Genomic DNA, 19,245 nt, shown 5'->3' with positions numbered 1-19,245 from the left:
GTAGCATGAGGTGTAGCATATGATGTTTGAGGGTAATTGGCCGAATAACTTGTAGTGGCTTGGCCAATTCCCCTATCCATCGGCATGTTTGGATTAACATACTGCAAGTTATTTGTCGATGAATAAAAAGATGAAACACTATGTTGCATGCCATTGAAATTTCCTACATGGGGTGTTTCAACTTGATTAACCAAACTCATCATGTTGTTCATCAGCCTATGGATTTGTGAGGTTGCCGATGCATGGGAGTTGGAATACATATGTTGCATGTTGCTAAAATTATATGAGGTAGAAGCATGGAGATTTTGTTGCATCGGCTCTTGCACATAATTAGATGCATGATTGATAAAGCTAGGGCTAGCCGATACATTATACTCATTAGACGATCTAGCAACAACATATGCTTTATTTGCATCTACATAAGTGAATTGGGTATTCATACTACCTTTGTAGATTGCAAACGCTAGATGACGATCTCTTCGTAGCAAGAACGGACTGGAGACCGTTCAAAGCTGCGTCCCCAGCGGAGTCTCCAAAAAGTATGTTCGCACACGAACACATCACCATGTACCCTCGACGCCGGGGGTGATGCACCGTAGCTCACGTCGAAGGAGACCCGCCGGAAGCGCGGTACGGAAGACAATCCGGCGGGCGCTTTTGTACACATCTGAAACCCCACACGCCCCGGAGGGACCCCGTCAGGGCAAGAGGCGGATATGGGCTGCCCTAGGTCGGCCTGACCGCCCCTAGGGCCTCGAGGTTTGCCGCCCTGCAAACGAAGAGCGAGAAGAAGAAGAACAAGGGAGAAGGAAAAGTAAAGGTAAAAGATGTAGATATATTTGTGGAAAATATAGAACCTACAATATTTGTTGTATTGATGTGACCCTTGTGTAGGGTATATATAGAGTACATGAGAGAGGGATAGGCTTGGAGTACAAGGCAAGGTTGTGTAAACATATTTTATCTCTAAATACATATTTATCTCTAACTCTCAAATATTATCTCTAACATTCCCCCTCAGTCGTAGCGGGAGTGAAGCGAACGATTGCGACTGAACGTGAAGTCTTGCGCATCTGTAGTCTTCTCCGCTGCGCCATCGTCAATTGCGTCTCTGATGGGTCGGCACCTAGGGCGGTGACTGCGTCCCCTTCTGGTGCCTCCCTTGTCTCTCCTCTATTCCCTCCCGCAGTCACAGCGGGAGTGGCGTGGACGCTGGTAACGACGCGGATGCTGGTGACTGGAGTTGTTGCCGATGTGTTGTTGTAGACGCAGCCCTGTATATCGATGTCGAGATATCCGGTCATGGTGATGTAGCCGTGGTCGAGGTAGTAGTGGTCGATGATGTAGTCGTCGTGGATGATGAAGCCGCACAAAGCTGGAAGCGCAAAAAAATGCGCTATGTTATAGATGACGGAGCTGCAGTCGTGGACGATGCACCTTGCAAATGTCAGAGGGTGCCGTCGGCAATGAGTCCATCGATTTTGCCAGGACCGGAGGAAACCCATTGAGCCCACATCGGTTTCGCCAGGACCGTGTGACCATATAGTGGTCGTCACTATGATGACGCCGTGTCGCTGCAGTCGTGCCGTCGTGGATGACGCGGTCATTGCCTTCGTCAAGGTTGCGTCTTGCAGAAAAATCTGTCAGAGAACGCTAGTTCTTCATATTGTGGACAAGGCGGCGGTGGTGTGTCGACCATGATATTGGTGAAGACCACGTTGATGAAGACCTTGGTGATGGAGTGTCGGCGTTGCAGCGGCGTGCGGACGATGATGTGTCGCTTGGAAGCGTCCCTCGTGGCGACAGGGTATTCATGTCGTGCCGTGCTGAAGAAGTATGTTGGCTCGTAGCCCGGCGTAGTCATACAGCTCGATGAAGTGGCACAGGGTCGATGCAGAGGTGTCGATCGGTGGTGTAGATGTCGATGCAGTTGATGCAGTTGCAGCAGACGGCTCGATGGAGACGGTGGTGTAGTTTCAGCAGTCGGTGTAGATGCGTATGGGAGTTCGCCCTCCCGTGCCTGGTACTGTGGAGGCGTCGTGCTCGAACAGCTGCTAGGGTTTGCTCGAAGTATCCTGCGGCTGGCTCGTCGATGGATCGGCGCGCGCGTGAAGTTGAGGATGAGGTGTACGCTGATTGATCGAAGACGCTTGGTGGCGTGCACCGATGGAACGAAGCCGGCGGTGTTTCTGGTGCCTTGGTGCCTTCCCGTGATGATGCATGCATGGATGGATGCACTTGGGACTTGGCGATGCACTTGCCGGCTGATCGGAAGGGGCGGCGAACGCCGGGGGAAGCAGCAGGGGCAGAGGTTGGGGGTGTCGAGTTCTTTTTTTTTCCTATGGCGCGGTTGGGGCAGGAGGGTTAAGTAAAGTTTGGGGCAGAATTCTGCTGGAGGCCCAGTTAGAGCTGTGGGCCGAATCCTCTGCTGTCCGCCGGATTCAGCACTGGTCTCGCCAGCCACATGTAAACCATGTCCTCGAAAAAAAGGCTGTAAATCATGTCAAGGGATAGCATGTGCTAAAAAATGTCAAGGGATAACATCGTAACGTACTTGTACTGATCTCTTTTGTTTTTTCGAATGTGCTAGTACTGATCTCTCGACAATGCCGGTCCATGGCAAAGATCATGTCGATGAGCGTGAAGAAAAGTACGCAAATTCGCCATTCAAAGGACAAACTTTGCAAGTTCATAGACCCACTTAGAGTTGAGGATGGTGTGTGGGAGCAGGGTAATTCAGCCGTATGTTGTTTTCTTTTGAGGTTCATTAGGGGATTCCGGGTAGAATCTGAAAATTGTCCCTTTGAAAGGCGCTTCAAGTTGAGAAGCTATGACCGTGAGGACACGTCGGCATGGAGCTCATGCAGCATATCTTAAGATCGGGATAATTCAGAAAACAGTAGTACCCAGGATTTCACACAGAAAGAAAGAAAGGAAATTCATATGCACATCCACATTTTATCTACGCATATCCTGCCATTGTCAACGATCGGTACGGCACATGCTTGCACGGCCGAAGAGGCAGAAGCTACAGGAGCACGCGGAAATTCATTAAGATAAGCTTCAGGAGGACCAGCAGCTGAGCCGCACGGCCTCATCGAACTTGCTCGCCAGCGTCGCGGGCTCCTCCTCCTCCTCGCCGCCGGCCTGACGCGCCCTCTGCTTCCCGTCGTGCACCGCCGCATCCCGCCGCTTCGGCGCCAGGACGCCGAGGGAGAAGAAGACATTGCCAAGGCCGAACCGGAAGCCGCCGGCGCCATCCTTGTCGACGTGCGGCGCGTCGGCGGGGCCGTGGTGGAGCTGGTGGTAGCTCAGAAACAGCATCGACGCGCTCGGGGCCATCGCTTAGCTAGGTGTATGATCCGCTTCGATCGACACTTTTCAGAAGGAGCACGACGATCTTGGATTGGATCAGATTGGATTGGGTTGGGTTGGATTGGGATGTATCTTTGCTTGCTTCTGGGCTTCCGCGGGGTATTTATGGGGGAATGCGGGCTTTGGGAGTTCGTTCGTTCGAGAGAGGGATGGGCGTGACGTGGCTGTTGGAAACGGATAGGGCAGGCCCGCCACGTCGGCATGCGGGCGCGTGCCGCCCGGGGTTTCTCGGGGGAAACCAGTGGGCTGTGTTTGGAGGTCCGGCCGGGTGGCTCGTGGTATGAGCGGGATCCGGTGGGCTCGCGGCGCGAACCCGTGGGAGGAGCGGGCGGGGCACGGGGCGCGCACGCAGCTCGGCCGCACCCCGTTTTGCGACGAGCTCGGGTTCAACGGCCAGCGAACGGGCGAGGGTGCCGTTCCTACGGCGGCACGCACCCCGGTGGCGGGGGAATCTCGTCACACCATCGTCCGGTTGGTGAGGGAGTTTTTTTTTTCTAGCTGGTGAGGACAAAGTTTATTTTTTATTTACTTTTTAACTGATAACTGAGGTGAGGGCAGTGTTGATACGGCGGAAGAAGTAGAAAAATGAAGGGAGCAAAATTATTTGTGGTGGGTGAGGCGTGGGAGGTCAGCATCGCCGACCACCAGTTGGTCCACGAGGATGTGCCGCTCATTCGCGGCCGCTGGTCCAGCTCCAGCCTGACGGCTCAGGTGGTTCGGCGCGAGCCTGACGCAACTCTTGCTTTCTACTATGCTGCAATGGTCAATGGCTGGCCGTGTTGTTGAGATCAGCTCGCAATAGGGGAGCAATTTCACTGTATTACTAGCACCTCCCAACAGATATGCAACTTCAAGTGCCAACCAAAATTCAATCAGGCGACAGTTTTTCCATAGGCAAAATTCCTGATGACTAGTTACATGTACATCGCTAGAAAAAAATAAGCTAAACAAGCATATAACCTTTTTTTGCCTACCACTGTCTACAGGTATAGGATATTATCGCATGCATTGTCCACGACATTCACTGCAACATGCACTTGTACTATAGAATCTATCTTGTTGCATCCTATGCACACCAGTCCAAGATATTATCATAATGTACATACACATAATAATATCAAACACACACAGCACTTGTCATAACTCGAAGCACTCCAGAGATCCCCAGCTCTTCTTGGCCCACAAACAAAAGCTCTCAAGTAACACCAGTAGAAGAGTGATGCAAAATCCAGTGTGCCAATGGCAGCTCATAACAAGGCGCCTTGCAGCATCCCCACGCCAGCTTCAAAAGTGCCTTGTGGCTCCTTAGCAGGTGAAGCTGGAAACCTCCAAGGTTTCCCACAAAGAACACATGGCTACCCGGAGTCTGGTGGCACCAGTGCCACACATTCCCGATCCCCGGAATTAAGGGGAAGAATCGGAAAAGAAAAAAAAAGTATCCAGGTCCCCAGCCACAAATGAACATGTATGTATGGTTACAGTTACAGATCTAAGTTATACAGTACAGATCATACATCAGTTCAACTTTCAGTTGTAACAGAGAAAAGCATTGCGCGAGCTCAGCTGTGCCGCGACTTCCTCAGATGAGGATACGTTTCCAGCTTCTCCATGAGCTGTGCCACCACTTCAGATGAGGATATATGTTTCTGACTTCCAATCAACTCCCAGCCCATCTCCTCTTGCGAGCTGGCCGCTCAGGCTTCACTTCAACGTCAGCAGCAGGCGATTCATTCTGGGGAGTCTGCACTTCAGCATCAACCTTTTTGTTCTGGGGTACCTCCTTCTCGCCAGGCATGGGAAGTTTGAAACGTTCGCTTCTTCTCTTGAGCCTCTCAACCGTGTCTAGATGTCGGTCACGCTCTTCAGCCGTCATCTCAGAGGCTTGCCCATTATCACCACTGTTCTTCATGTCCGAACTGACAACTATAGCAGGAACATCAGATTTACCTGACGCATCAGCAGTGGGGGGTTGAACATCAGCTTTGATGGAAGGAAATGCATGTGTGGTCTCATTATCAATAGTACTATAGTCAATCTCTTTGTGGCTTGTCCATCGCTCCAGCTTAGACCGACCCCTTCTTGAATCATCGGTGTTCTCATCGTCTGACATGGCTTCTTCTTCCCCTTGTTTCACAAATGAATCATGTCGTTGAGGATTCTTGCTCGTTTTGGATGATGTAGCATGATCCCTACCATTTTCTTGCTCCCTCCCTCCTTTCACCTCAACCTATACAAAGTTTTGTTTGCATTTGGGTTGAGGAGGGTGAATATTCCAAAGAGTTAAAACAAAATCTAAAAACATAAGCCCACCAAGCAGTAAATTTCCACAAAAAAATCATATGTTTATTCATATACCGGTGCCGTGCTCTTCATTTTTCAACTAGCAGCAAGTTTTCTTTTGCAAGAGAACTATACTTTTGTTATTCAACAGAGACCAAAATGTTGCAGATGAGTAAACACATAAATCAATTCACCCCATGAATGAAATCTAGCTAATTCTTAAACATGGGACAGCATGCATTAAAAACCAGAGGTGCACTCAGAAACCAGAGCCACTAGTGTGCCACCAGCCGACCAGAAGAATGTTCTATAAAGAATTCCAGTGTGCATAAATACGTCTGATAATTATCCAAGCAAATCATGAAGTGATCCAAAATCATTAAGAACGCCGACACCAGTTGAATTTTATGTTAAAGTTTCTAGTGCCTTATTATAACACTCAATGCGCATGCAAATTTTCTGCCCAGACAAGAAAGATCTAAATGCCTCACAACTCACAAGCAATAAACAGGTACATCCTTTACAGTGGCGGATGGGGAAAGGAACCAGCCCACATGTTTTATAATTTGCCTAGTATGCAGAAGAGAAAAGGCTACATTTTACCAAAAGTATAGATGTCTTCAATGCACCACATGTACCGGGAGAGGGTAGAGATTGTGGATTGGCAACTGATTATTCAGTAGTAGTATTGTTTATTTCTAGACAGCATTGTGCAAGGGCAAGGCTGTCTAGAAACTCCCTTCCACATCTACATGGTTCTGGTCTTACTCCCAAGCTCAAGATATTTTATACACTCATCCGGTCACACTTGTGCACAAGATAACCACCCTATTTCTATGCAGCAACTGGCCCCCTTCGTTGATATCTGCCATCCCCACAATTTTTGTTGATCAAGGCAACGTAACACTCGAGCAATAGCTCTTGGTAGTTAGTATCCCCCAGCTCACCTACAACAGCCTTAGGCCAAGCAATAGACCATGTGCACCCCTAGTAGCCACTCCACAACAGTCTATGACTGCCCACTATAGACTAGGTGATGATCGTCTATCTTGTCCAGTGACCAACACTGCTTCACTCCTTCAACCACTGCCATACTTGATGGTCACCACCACGAATGGTGAATATCACCGCAGTGTACAATTGAATCAAACTGGTGTTTATGTATAATATAATCAAGGATCTTTTGTTTGCGGGGTATAATAGTTGAATGCTTAATGAGAATTTCTCAGGAAAATGCATGCAAGGTGCAGAAAATGCAAAAACACGCATCAGTCAACTGTTTTGCTGTATTGTGTTTTGGCTTGTAACTTCGCCATGTGACAATCTGCCTTGACGTCCCCAAGAGGAAATTCTATCCTGTATCTAACTATATACTAGTTGTTTTGCTATTCTAATTGTAGTAGCAAACACTAGTTAACCCTCATGTCGACCTACTCTTCAACTGCAGAGCCACACAATTCTGCTGTGAGGTCACTTACTCAACCTCAACCTCTGATATTCTTCTTGGCAATGACAAACACCATATGTTCCAATTTTCCTCGGACCAATTCATCACTTCCTTTGGGCGTGTACCTAACTAACTAACTAACCATGCTAGTTGATCATTTTGATGCCTCTGTTAACAGGCTGATTACGTATATTTTTTAACACTGCAACAGGGAATTCAATCGTGTTCCTTGATGCCGCATCGTTGTTGAGCATATTACATCACAGTAATAAGGATAGGCTGATTATGTATAGGAAAGAATATGCACCATACTTAATTGTGACTTAATTTGGTTTAAGTAATAGTGTGGTTTATTTGGAACCATTGCGGCGAATTATGTGGGCACTCAAACCGTAACATAAAAACACAGCAACGAATCTGACCATACTCAACTTGTCAGTTACAAAAGAAAAACGGCACTTGAATATCATATTACGATTAGGCTTTGGCAGAAAAATAAAACAATCATCAAAGAATTATGAAAACAAATTCACTGACTAACCCAGAAGACATAGAGGTAAATGGTTGTCACCAATTATGCAACACAACTTTACTTGGAATAAGAACCATGCAGTATTTAAGTAAAAGCTCTTCTTTTAACAATAAAGTACACCTATGTGCATATTAAGAATACATCCTATCATAAATTCATGATTCATCTATATTGCAATATCTTTTGTAACAAAAGAGGTATAAGATCTGCAAAGCTTTAAAAACACAACACTAATCTGTTTCAAGTCAGATGTCTCAAACACACATCACCACCTGGTGATTAGTCAATTGCCTGAATTTCTAATGCCTATGTCTTTTGAAAGTTACTTTCAACAAGAATTTCATACCTTCCCACTACGATGGCTTTCATGGTCTTCCCGTCTTCTCTTGCTAGATCTGTGAAGATCTTGCTCATTTGGCACAGAGCCTCTGCCCTTTCTTGTGCTCTCCCTGGGCTTATCCCTATTAGCCTGGCGAGCATCAGAACTGCTAGATACACGATTATTGTCATGGGTCTTGTTTATTTTATCTTGTCTGGAGTTCCTTTCATTGTTATTGGGATTGTCATCACGTGGACGCACATCAGCTCGCCCTTTATTCTGCGTGTTGTTTTCTTCTGCACCTTGACCTCTCCTCCCAGGCTCATTCTGTTTGCTGCGCTCTTGGGTTTCTTTGCTCAACAATGCAGATCTTGATTCATCCTTCTTCCTACCACCACTGACAATTTTTTCATCCATAACCCGTCCACCCCGACCAGTTCCTCTGCCTTCTTCTCTCTGAAGGAGCAGTGTGCTTTCATGCTTAGGCCTCTGCTTGTCGTCCTTCTCTCTCTGTCGCAAGTTGTCCTCTTTATTCTTCACAAAACTACGATCATCAGCCTTCTCCCGCATCCTAACACCATCGTCTCTTCTTTTCTGATCAATTCCATCATCCCGTTCTCTCTTCCTTCTGTTTGGATCATCCCTTCCTCTATAACCGTGCACTGCATCTTCATTCTCGGGTTTCATTCTCCTGGTGTTCTCTTCATCTTTCTTTCTCTTGATATGAGAATCATCTAAACTTTCACGACTATTCAAAACCATATCACCACGCTCTCTTTGTCTAGAGCCCCTCCAGTCACCATCATCCAGCAATTTCCTTGGATGAGGATCTTCATCCCTGTCATTCCTATCAATAGGTCTCAACTTATTTCTCTGTCTTGCACCAACTTCAGCATTGTAGTTGAGTCTCAAATCTTCCTCCTTGCCTCTTCTGTTGTGCATGCTGTCTTCTCTCCTCTGCAAAATTTCAGTTTCTCTTACCCTATCAAAACTTTTACCGCGTACGTCCTGATCTCTGTTCCCATAAGGATGGTGGATATCATCCCTACCTCTAGAAGCCAGATGTGTCCTTTCTATTTCAGGTTTGATGTCTCGAGCAGACACATCCTTTCGACGGGGATCACGTTCTTCTCCATCATGATGCCTTCTCGCATCATTTACACGTCTGGATCGCCTATCCTGCAGAACTTCTTCACCAGATTCAAGGCGTTTCTGATGATCTTTGCTGCTACCAGACCTCACTCCTCTACTGTTTTCACTATTCAGTGTCTTCAAATCGACTTGATCACTACTATTATTGTGTCTAGGGGGCTGCTCAACCTTAGAAATGATCTTCTGCCTTTTACTAGAATGATCCTCGTGATCACCCTCATTCGTATCACTAGCCATGTGAGGTTCTGAGATAGCATCATCAGCATCTGCTTCAGCACTATCAACCAAAGCAAGCCTATCATCATTATCAGCAAATTGATCTTCTGTGCTCAGCTTGTCTGTCGTTTCATCAGCAACAGTAGGTGACCCTTTTAAGCCATCCTTAGTTTCCGAGTCATCAACAGGTTTGCTATCTCTCGGGGTATCACGGCGTCTCTTGGAGGATGTTGTTTTGCGAGGTACTTCATTGGAGCTTTCAGCTTCTCGGCTAGGGTTTACACCCTGAGAGCGTCCTTTCAACCTTTTAAATAACAATTTGAGGGCAAGCATCAGAGATAAAACTTCGACAAAAACAAAATGCTGAAGGACGTAAAACTAAAAAATACAAGGAATATGGGAAGCATATGCTAGAGAAATTAGAACAATGACATCATCCAATGATCTCCAGAATCCAACATCCTGGCATTAACCTTGCAATTGGGCAAGAGACTAATGAAATACTGGACGGCTTCGATATTGAAACACAATACAGACTACCACATCATGGAATGGCAATCCATCAGTTAATGTAACCGTGCATGTGAATGACAATCCATCAGTTACGTGTAACCGTGCATGTGAATAGTGGTAGAAGGGGTATCACTGTGGCATGAATTGCTGGCCACTTGGCTCCTTAAGTGAGAGCACCTTGGCCATGATCTGGTCTAGTTAAGATGGAATGTGCAACGGCCTTGGACTTCAAAAAACTGGATTCATATAAACTAAACTTGGCTCCTTCAGTGAGAACATCTTGGCTATCATCTGGTCTAGTGAAGGTGGAATGTGCAATGGCCTGGCCTTCAATAAACTAGACTCACTGTAATTCACTATGATCTTTCGAACAGGACTGCTACTTAAAGGCTAAAAAGACCACCGCAACTGGCTCACTCTAATCCAGAAGTAACATTCATGTAATCACACCAATACAGACTAAAACTCAGTTTGCTGTTGTTGAACTGCTATGTGCTGAATTTATCTATAATCTGATGCAGAAAATTAGTTCTGAGAAAACGAGATTATCAAAATCAACCGTAATGCCAACTGCAGCACAAATAATTTAGCTAGGATTAACAAGTTTGGTTTGTAGATACTGCATACCTTACTCCACGAGAAGGAGAGCCCCTTATTTTGTAGTTCGGCGGGGAACGGCCGTGAACATCTGATGTGAGCATATCACCTTCAGATGAGACAGGCAACCTTCTGGTATGTTCTGCCTTTCCCAAGGTGGAATTATAAGAAGAATTATTCGTCTTCTCTGGTGTATACACCTCGCTCTCCTCAACACCGTTGCTTTTTTTACCTCCTTGAGAATCCTTCTCAGACTGATCCACTGAACTATCAGCAACTATTGGATCATCTGCCGGAGCCTCACATACAATCTGAAACCAGAGACAATGCTTAGAATTGAAGAGCTCCTAGTGAGACAATTTAAACATATGCCAAAGCAGGATGACAACTTACCTCTATAACAGAATCCGAATCACGCATTCGCGAACGTGTATCAGCAGACGGAAAACGTTCTCCATAACCAGTTTCAACTTGTATAGGTCTGCCCATCATCTGGAGAGGGAAAAAAGATACTCTTAGTAGTTTGACTGAACAGTGAACGGTAACACCAAACAAATAAAAGAACAAAAACACACCTACAATTTCTGATAGTTTTGCATGATGACCAGCACAGTTTTTAACTTCCAATGAGGAACTAATTTCTAAGTAGTAGTTTAAAATAAAGATAACTCAAAACTACAGAATGGTAACCAAATGTCACATGATTACTGAAAAGATGCACATGGTTGTATGTCAAAAACTGTATTGTAGCACATGTACAAGTGTACAACAGAATGTGAGAGTACATAAGTAAACAAGGATAGCTAAACAAGATACTCCCTCCGTTTTTGAATACAAGGCCTTTATCACATTTTTCAGATACCAAGAAAACAAAGCCAACTAATAAATGGTGCGATTAATTGTGTGGAAAACCTCTCGTGTTCCGGGCTAATTAAACATGTTGCATGTGGTGCCGCTTTCTCTATAGCTGCATGCAACATTTGCATAAATAAGCACCATCATACTAGGCAAAAATCTAAGCAATTCTTCTCAGGAAGAGATAGTGGACTTGTATAGATGCAAACTGTATTTTTGGTAGTGGCCTTTGTACATAAAAACGGAGAGAATATGAAAGACTAAAAAATGTGAACCAAATACGTGTACACAGAGACGTCGTGGGGTTACCACTGCAGGTCGGTTGCTTGTAGGAACTCTCCCTTGGGCACTGAAATCTGCATGTCCATTATCTACTTTATTCCGATTATCAGCAGATATGTCGTGATGGCCAGCCGCAGCAGCTAGCTCCGGTGGCAAATCTGGATCGTAGTCCTGAATAAAACCAATTAAATACTGTTAACAGGCACAAAAGTACATAGCTCATTGGATCAATGTTTCAGCAAATGAGGTTAGAAGGAACCTGTTCTGAGCGCCCACTCTCGTACACCCGTATTCTAGATTGCATTGTGGACTCCAATCGTGATTGATCCTGGTGAAAAATATATCAGTAGTTTACAGAAGGACAATAGAGAAGGGGAAAAAACTATATTGCTACCAAATGTTAAACAAGGACTGACCAGTTGCTTGCAGTAGTCTTTCCATTTCTCCTCATCAAGCCCAAAGTTGAAGAAGTCTGAAATTTCAGCACCAGAGTATTTCCATGGCTTTTCCTCAAATGTGGTGTCAATGTCAATATCAAAAATTATCCTGAGACGAATAAATTGTGTTTAGGAGAAGGCATGTAATGAGCATAAAATAGAATAGTTGTCCAGATATAACTGAAATAACAACGGGAAGCACACAAATAATTCCTTGATTCCAACCTAGAATTCAATCCCCACCCCCCCTCATCCAAAAAAAAGAGTAACAAATATTAGTATATGGCTTGACTCTGCGCGCTTGAGTTGAGAATGGTAGATATATTCAAAGTGTTGAGTTAAATTCCTTTTAAGTGCATGCAAAATTGGCATTTGCCAGAGCATGTAACAATAATAACCCTAATGCACGCTCACAACTGCAACAGATAAACAGAGTTTGCAGCGAGCGAAGCATAAAATGACCTACGGGTCTTATCATGTCTACCAGTTAACTTACTTGTGAGGAGGAAGTGTGAAATCTAGTCCGCCACCGAAACCACGACCAGCACCACCCCATGGAGTCATTCCATAGCCTGAATGAAAACCTTTATTCATGCCCCTACCAGCACCAGGCCGCCAGTCTCCTCTTCCTCGACCAGAAAAAGGTCCCTGGGGTCCAGGTGGACGGAATTGGCCAGGAGCACCAGGAGCCCCACCGGTTGGAGCACCAGGTCGTACATACTGCAGGAGGGAGAACAAAGATTATCAAAATAATCAAAGAGAGGGTTTAACAAGTAAAAAAGGTGAACGGGAACACTCATTTCCCAACCAACAACTTTCCAAGTACTTAACATCATCCCTTTGCCAACAGTCAAGCCATGAGAACAGATGATGAATATATATGCAAAAGACCATGTAGTTCGTGAAATGAACTTGAACTGCGCTTGATTTAATATTCAATTGGGATCCCCATGCTGTCCAGTGTTGCCATACTTTGAAAATGGTTTAGGAAAGTGTCATGTAGCAGAAGAACATATTTGATCCCACTACAGGTATTGCTTGATAAGCAATTATTATATTAAAGATAATAGCACATGCACTGATGCATAGAATTTATCATTAACTTGCAAGAGATCTGATCTCACATCCCCAGGTTAATAGTAGTACGTAATTTGACTATGCTAGAGCTCTGAGCAGCTAGTTATATCCAGGCAGACATCAATAGAACAAAATTCCACACTGACAAAATGTGCCGATACATTTAGGATTGAACAGTTACAACTGCACCTAAATCATTCAGGCCTTCTTTGATCATACAGGGTCCAACCACAGTCAAATGACCATTAGTCCTAAGAGTCCCAGTGCAGGATTGTTAAACTCTCTCCTGCTAGAGGTAGAGTCAATATTTGTGTTCGCGGCAAGGAACAGGAAAACGCCTGTCAGCAGCTGTTTGCCAATTTCCCCAGAGTTCTGTAGTCGAGTTTAGCACAGAGAAATAGCTAGAACTATCAGACCTACAGTCAGGGAGAATGTGACTTGAGCGCGTACAGCCAACGAATACTGTAACTTGAGTGCGTGTAGCTAGAACAACGAGATATTTTGGACACAGCCTGAAGATTGGGCTTGACAAGCAAACTTATGTACATCATAGTGCCCGCTCTTGGAGCTGGGTCAACTAATGTGTGCCTTATCTCTTACTGGACAACAGTGATATTGCCAGCTTCGAGCACCTGCCAACCTTGCCAGTATCTCGTATCATGAAATAACCGGCATGTCCCTCGAAATGGCTGACTTCATCTACATCACACCAGCATCTGAAATGAAGTTACTGACTTGAAATTCAGTGACCAATCTGTATCGATGCCGCCATCTTGTTAACTACTTCACAAACTAAACAAAGAATTATAACTCCACCACGGGGATTAAACATTCAGAAGGCTCTTGAAGTTGCTATACGGAAGCATGAAAAAGTAAATGCAAAATCATTGTATTTTCCTTTGTTCCCTTTATATGTTATATAAATTGCATTTACAGTATACATTGTCGGACAGTAAGCAGGAATGCAAAAGAATCTAAGGAAGAAACTAAACTTTATCAGGAATTTACACAGTACAACCTAAAGCATAGCGAGTTGCAACCCGGGTTTACGCCGTCTCCCTCTTTGGGGGTGGGCCGAGCGCATCGAACGGCTTCTTGGCCCGAATAACTGACCTTGAACATGGAATGGTGCTGCGGGTTGAACCCCGGGCCGCCGCCACTGTACCCGATCCTCCCGCCAGGCATGGGGCCCGTCTTCCCAGGCTCACCGCCCTCTTTTCTCTCTCCCTCGGGCCCAGCCGCTGTCCCGTCCTCCACCCACTCCTGCTCCTCCATGCCGGGGATGTGAAGCCCATCGGCGACGATGAGGAGGTCTTCCCCGTCCTCGTCGTCGCCTTCGTCCTCCCCGAGCCGCCGGCGTCCGTCCGTCTCGTTGAGCACGATCTGGAGGTCGTCCTCGCTGTCGCTATCCCAGTCCTCGCTCCCGGCCGCACCACCGGCCGCCGCCGAGGACGAGAGCCCCGGGATGGCCGCCCCGGGGTCGTCCGCGCCGACCCCCATGAGCGGATCGGGATCCTCCGCGGCGGGGGGCGGCGGCTTCGCATCAACCTCGCGCTTCACGGCGGGGGCCGCGCCGCCATCGTCGTCCTCGTCGACCCAGTCGGTGGTGGGGTCGACCCCGGCGAGGGGTTCGCCCCCTCCGAGCAGCCAGTCGTCGTCGTCGTCTTCCTCGGCGCCCGCCGCTGCCGCGGCCGACGCGGGAGCTGGCGCGGAATTAGGGTTTGGGGCCGGGGCTGCGCGCGGCGGGGTTTCGGCGGGCGGCGGCGGCCTGGGGGGCTCGGCCGTCGGGAGGACGATGTCCGTGTAGAGGTCGCCGAACTCGTCGTCGTCCTCCATGGCGACGGCGAGATCGGGCGGGGGAGGCCGAAGGCGGCGGGCGATGGGGGTGAGGGTCGGGGGGAGAGTCGCAAGTTCGTTTTGGAGCTCTGCCTATTAGGAGAAGAGCTCTCGGTTTTAGGGGTTCCTTGCTTACTTTTTTACTGGAAAAATATTAACTGTGAGATTTTATTTTATTTTCCGATTGATTCCAAGATTGCTCACCAGGTAAAATTAACTCAGAGATATTCTGATATCTCGGATCAGGATATGTAACATGTACATCCACTGGTCACGAGTTCACCACATTGTGTACGGGTTTTTAACTTGTTGTTGTTGTTGATGATCTAACCACACTCGATTTTGCTTAGTTGTACGTTCAAGATTTGACGCCTAGCCATATTTTGTTCAACCAAATAAATTAAAAAAAATGCGGTTCATTTGGTTGGACTAGATAGGGCCACCGGCTACCCTAAACAATACACATTTGCACCCCTCGTTAAGCATAGAGAAAAGGATGTACAACTAAGGCAATAAAAATATAGTATATTATATGAGACGCCGCCAAATGATATCCATCATAAAAACACACTCAAACTTCCTTTTGCAACACTCAAGTCGCAATCCTTACACGATCACGGTGTTGTTATCCTCGATAGCACAGTTGCATTCTTCTCTATCAATGTCGGAGTTCAAGTACGCCGTGACGTCAACATACATACCGAGTGGCAAATAAAGATATTTGTGAACTTGATGGTGGGTAGAGTGTGAATTTGTAAGTTTGAAAGCTTGCTAGTCCCTCTGTCTCAAAATAAGTGTCTCGATTTTATACTAACTTTAGTAGAAAGTAGACACTTATTTTGAAACAGAGGGGTGCTTTCACACTTCACCCGTCATTAAGTACATATGTAAATTTTACGTGTAAATTTTTAAATTTTGGACGTAGGGTGAAAGCTCGCCCGCATGCGCCATGCACTATCTTTATTGATGTATTTTCTGTTACTAAAGTTGTATTAAATCAGCGTCAATTAATATGGATAGGAAGAAGTAGCTTACGTCGGTCTTAATTTTGGCACCGTTATGCCACGCAGTTCCACTCGAGCGACACGGTTACGCAGTGGACAGGGTTTTTGCTCGGCCAGTGACGTAACGCCAAAGCTCATCAAGTGACGATGATGCATCTAAATGGACCAACGATCTGTAGCGCGTCCCCTCGTCAAAAAGGAGGGAAGAAACGATCTGTAGCGCGGAACCACCAGCGCTCACCAGGTGAAAAGAAAGGTCAGCTTTTGTGGGCTGGTTTGGCAGAAAACTTCGTTCTCTCTTTGCTATCTCGGATGCAAGCTCATGTCCACTTCTCGGCGGCGTCTGCGTCTTCTCGTGGGTGGTCACGTCGGCCAGTGTCGCTCTGAGTGGACAGTTGCCACGATTTTAGTCTGATTAGTACTTCCTCCTTTGTACACATACGGATATACATAGATGCATTTTAGAGTGTAAATTCACTCATTTTGCTCCGTATGTAGTCTTTTATAGGAATATCTACAAAGACTTGCATTTAGAAATGGACGAAGTATATATATTAAGAGTATCTTTAATAGATGATGTAGATGTAAAAATAGCTTACTTTTTCATCTTTGAGACTCAAAACCATCTTCAACAGATGACGTAGATGTGATTTTGTTACATATCTGTCTCCAGAAGATGTAAAATACAACACCTGGAGAAGATGTAACAACATCTTCAATAGATGATGTAAATTTTGGACATGTAAAACAGGTTACATCTCCAAAAAGTGCATTTTACATCTTTTAAAAAAGGGCAACTCCAACAGATGATGCATATTGATGATGTAAAAGTGCAACTCCAATAAATGATATATTTGGTAATGTAAACCTCCTACTCTAATAAATAATTTTATCAAACACGTCGCGTGCGAGGAAGAAACCGGCCGGTGGCGGGTCGGGGCGTTGATGGGCAGCACAAAGGGTATGGAGTGGGCGATGGCTGCTTCAATAACCTTTGGACGCCCGCGTGGCTGCCGGAGGACTCTGCTCGCGGCGTCGCAACAACGGCGGCAACGACCGAGAAACCACCGGCTCGGTGGATTGAAATGGTCGTGTGGCTGGCCTACTAGCTTCGGCGGCAGACAACGGCTACCAGGGAAGGCGCCCGTGAGCTGCTACAGCCGCCAGAGGTCCGGCGAACCTCTGAATCGGCCGCACGGTCATTGGCGGGGCGGACTAAAATCGACGGGTCGGCGACGGCTAGGGTGGCACGGCTGGACGGACGGGCGGCGGTGGCATTACCGGGCACAAAATCGCCGGCGGCGGAGGCGGGCGGTCGTCGGCTGGGCGTACTCAAGTCGCAATCCTTACACCATCGTGGTGTTATCATCATTGGTAGCACAGTTGCGTTCTTCTCTATCGATGTCGGAGTTCGAGTTCGCCATGACGTCAACTTACATACCGAGTGGCAAATAAAGATTTTTGTGAAGTTGGTTTTGAGTGGAGTTTGAATTTGCAAGTTTGAAAGTTTGTCACTTATTAGTCATGCTTCACTAGTCATTAAGTACATATGTAGGCTATACGTGTAAATTTTTAGAATTTGGACATAGGGCGAAAGCTCGCCCGCATGTGCCATGCACTATCTTTACTGATGTATTTTTTATTACTAAAGTTGTATTAAATTAGTGTCAATTAATATGGATCGGAAGGAGTAGCTTACATCAGTCTAAATTCTGGCACCGTTATGCCAGGCAGTTCCACTCGAGCGATACCGTTACGTGACTCGAGTCACTGCTTGAATTTGGCATATTGTCCACGTGATCTGGGTTGGTTCGGTCAGTGACGTAACGCCAAATCCGATCGAGTGATGCATCTAAATGGACTAACGATCTGTAGCGCGTAACCACCAGCGCTCGCCAGGTGAAAAGAAATGTCAGCTTTTGTTGGCTGGTTTGGCAGAAAACTTGGTTCTCTCTTGCTATCTCGGATGCAAGCTCATCTCTACTTCTCGCGGCGGCTGGCAAAATTGACAAATTTGATCTATGGATGAAATTAAATCACAGAATGAACTGCCCGTGAAACTATTTCACGCGACTGACCTTTTTGTGCGACGCCCGACACGAAGGCGTCACACTACACTGTGCAACGCCTCACAGATAGGCGCTACACGCCTGGCCATTGTTGCATCCGTGTGATCCGAAAATTACTAAGTCGGTGTGCAGCGCTAGCTTCTAGGCGTTGCACTAGTGGTTGCTTCATTTTATAGTGCAACCACTAGTGCAGCGCCTGAGAGCTAGGCGCCCCACTATACAGTGCAGCGCCTAGCTCTTAGGCTCTGCACATTGACTTAGCAATTTTTAGGCAGTCTGGGGTGCAACGCTGGCCAGGCGTGTAGCGTCTATCTGTGAGGCGTTGCACAGTGTAGTGTGGCGCCTTCGTGTCGGGCGTCACACAAAAAGGTCAGCCGCATGAAATAGTTTCACGGGCAGTTCATTCTGTGATTTGATTTCGTCCATAGGGCAAATTTGTGCCTCGGCGGCGTGTCTTCTTATGGGTGGTCGGGTCAATTTTAGTCCGGTTTTCAATATATTATTTGAGTTTATCACACATCTAAGTGACTCAATCAATTAAAAAAAATACTTGCATGAAGCTTAGCGTAAATTAATGACATGGGATTTACATGTGCAATACTTAGAGCACATCTAAACGTGCTTTATCAAAACTGATATTTACAGGAGCAAAAACTTTCCCCTCCCTCCCAGACTGCACGCGTGGGCGGTTCCAGAGAGCTAACCCTAGACGCCAGAGACCCCCGTCCCAGATGGTGATGGGGTCTGGCCGTCAAAGGCGGCGGGCGAGGTCAGCAAGCCCAGACGCCCCCTCCCTCCCCCGCCCCTTTGCGCGAAGGGGTGGCATCACACGAGCGGCGCGAGGTCAGGCCATGGCGCGAGACGGAGATTCGCGGAGGAGCGGAGTAGTCTGTCGAGGAACAACGCCTACATATTGTGCCGGTGCGAGAGTGGAGGGCCGTGCGGATCGGCTCCCATGGTGACGACAGCTGTGTGGAGTTTGACCAAGAGTGGCGGGAGCTCCCGGAGTGCGGCGACCAGCGGTCAACTCGGGTGTGGGCATACGGCTGCCCTCCTAGAGGCGCCGATGCAGAAGGAGGGGTAAGTGTGGGCTCGATTTGGGCCCATCGGGGTCAGGTCTGGGACAAAGGGTTGTGGCAGTGGCAGCTGTCTAGAGTGAGACAGCTGCTGTGCGAGGTGTGCAGCCCTGTCCAGTGGGGATGGAGGTGCCATGCTGTGTTTCTCTCGTTTGGGCGGGAGGTGGAATGCGATCTT

The 19,245-nt window shown here is 46.8% G+C and overlaps 2 protein-coding genes across 2 annotated transcripts; both read right to left on the bottom strand.

Annotated features, from left to right (window-relative positions):
* Positions 1-2,888: 2,888 nt before the first annotated feature.
* Positions 2,889-3,467, bottom strand: LOC123090930 (uncharacterized). The gene has a single exon (XM_044512285.1). It carries the CDS (start codon positions 3,340-3,342, stop codon positions 3,064-3,066), a length of 279 nt encoding a protein of 92 aa, XP_044368220.1. The 5' UTR covers positions 3,343-3,467; the 3' UTR covers positions 2,889-3,063.
* A 775-nt stretch (positions 3,468-4,242) lies between these two features.
* LOC123090929 (FIP1[V]-like protein) lies at positions 4,243-15,019 on the bottom strand. Its single transcript, XM_044512284.1, has 9 exons — positions 14,196-15,019; positions 12,502-12,725; positions 11,985-12,114; positions 11,828-11,896; positions 11,596-11,739; positions 10,825-10,923; positions 10,462-10,742; positions 7,981-9,625; positions 4,243-5,602 (listed from the first exon to the last, which is right to left on the bottom strand). Exons 1-9 carry the CDS (start codon positions 14,916-14,918, stop codon positions 5,033-5,035), a joined length of 3,885 nt encoding a protein of 1,294 aa, XP_044368219.1. The 5' UTR covers positions 14,919-15,019; the 3' UTR covers positions 4,243-5,032.
* Between the last annotated feature and the right edge of the window lie 4,226 nt (positions 15,020-19,245).

The sequence above is a fragment of the Triticum aestivum genome, chromosome 4B (genome assembly GCF_018294505.1).
Source record: "Triticum aestivum cultivar Chinese Spring chromosome 4B, IWGSC CS RefSeq v2.1, whole genome shotgun sequence".
Taxonomy (NCBI): Eukaryota; Viridiplantae; Streptophyta; class Magnoliopsida; order Poales; family Poaceae; genus Triticum; species Triticum aestivum.
Note: the sequence above shows the minus strand (reverse complement) of the source record. Positions and strands in the feature narration are given on the sequence as shown.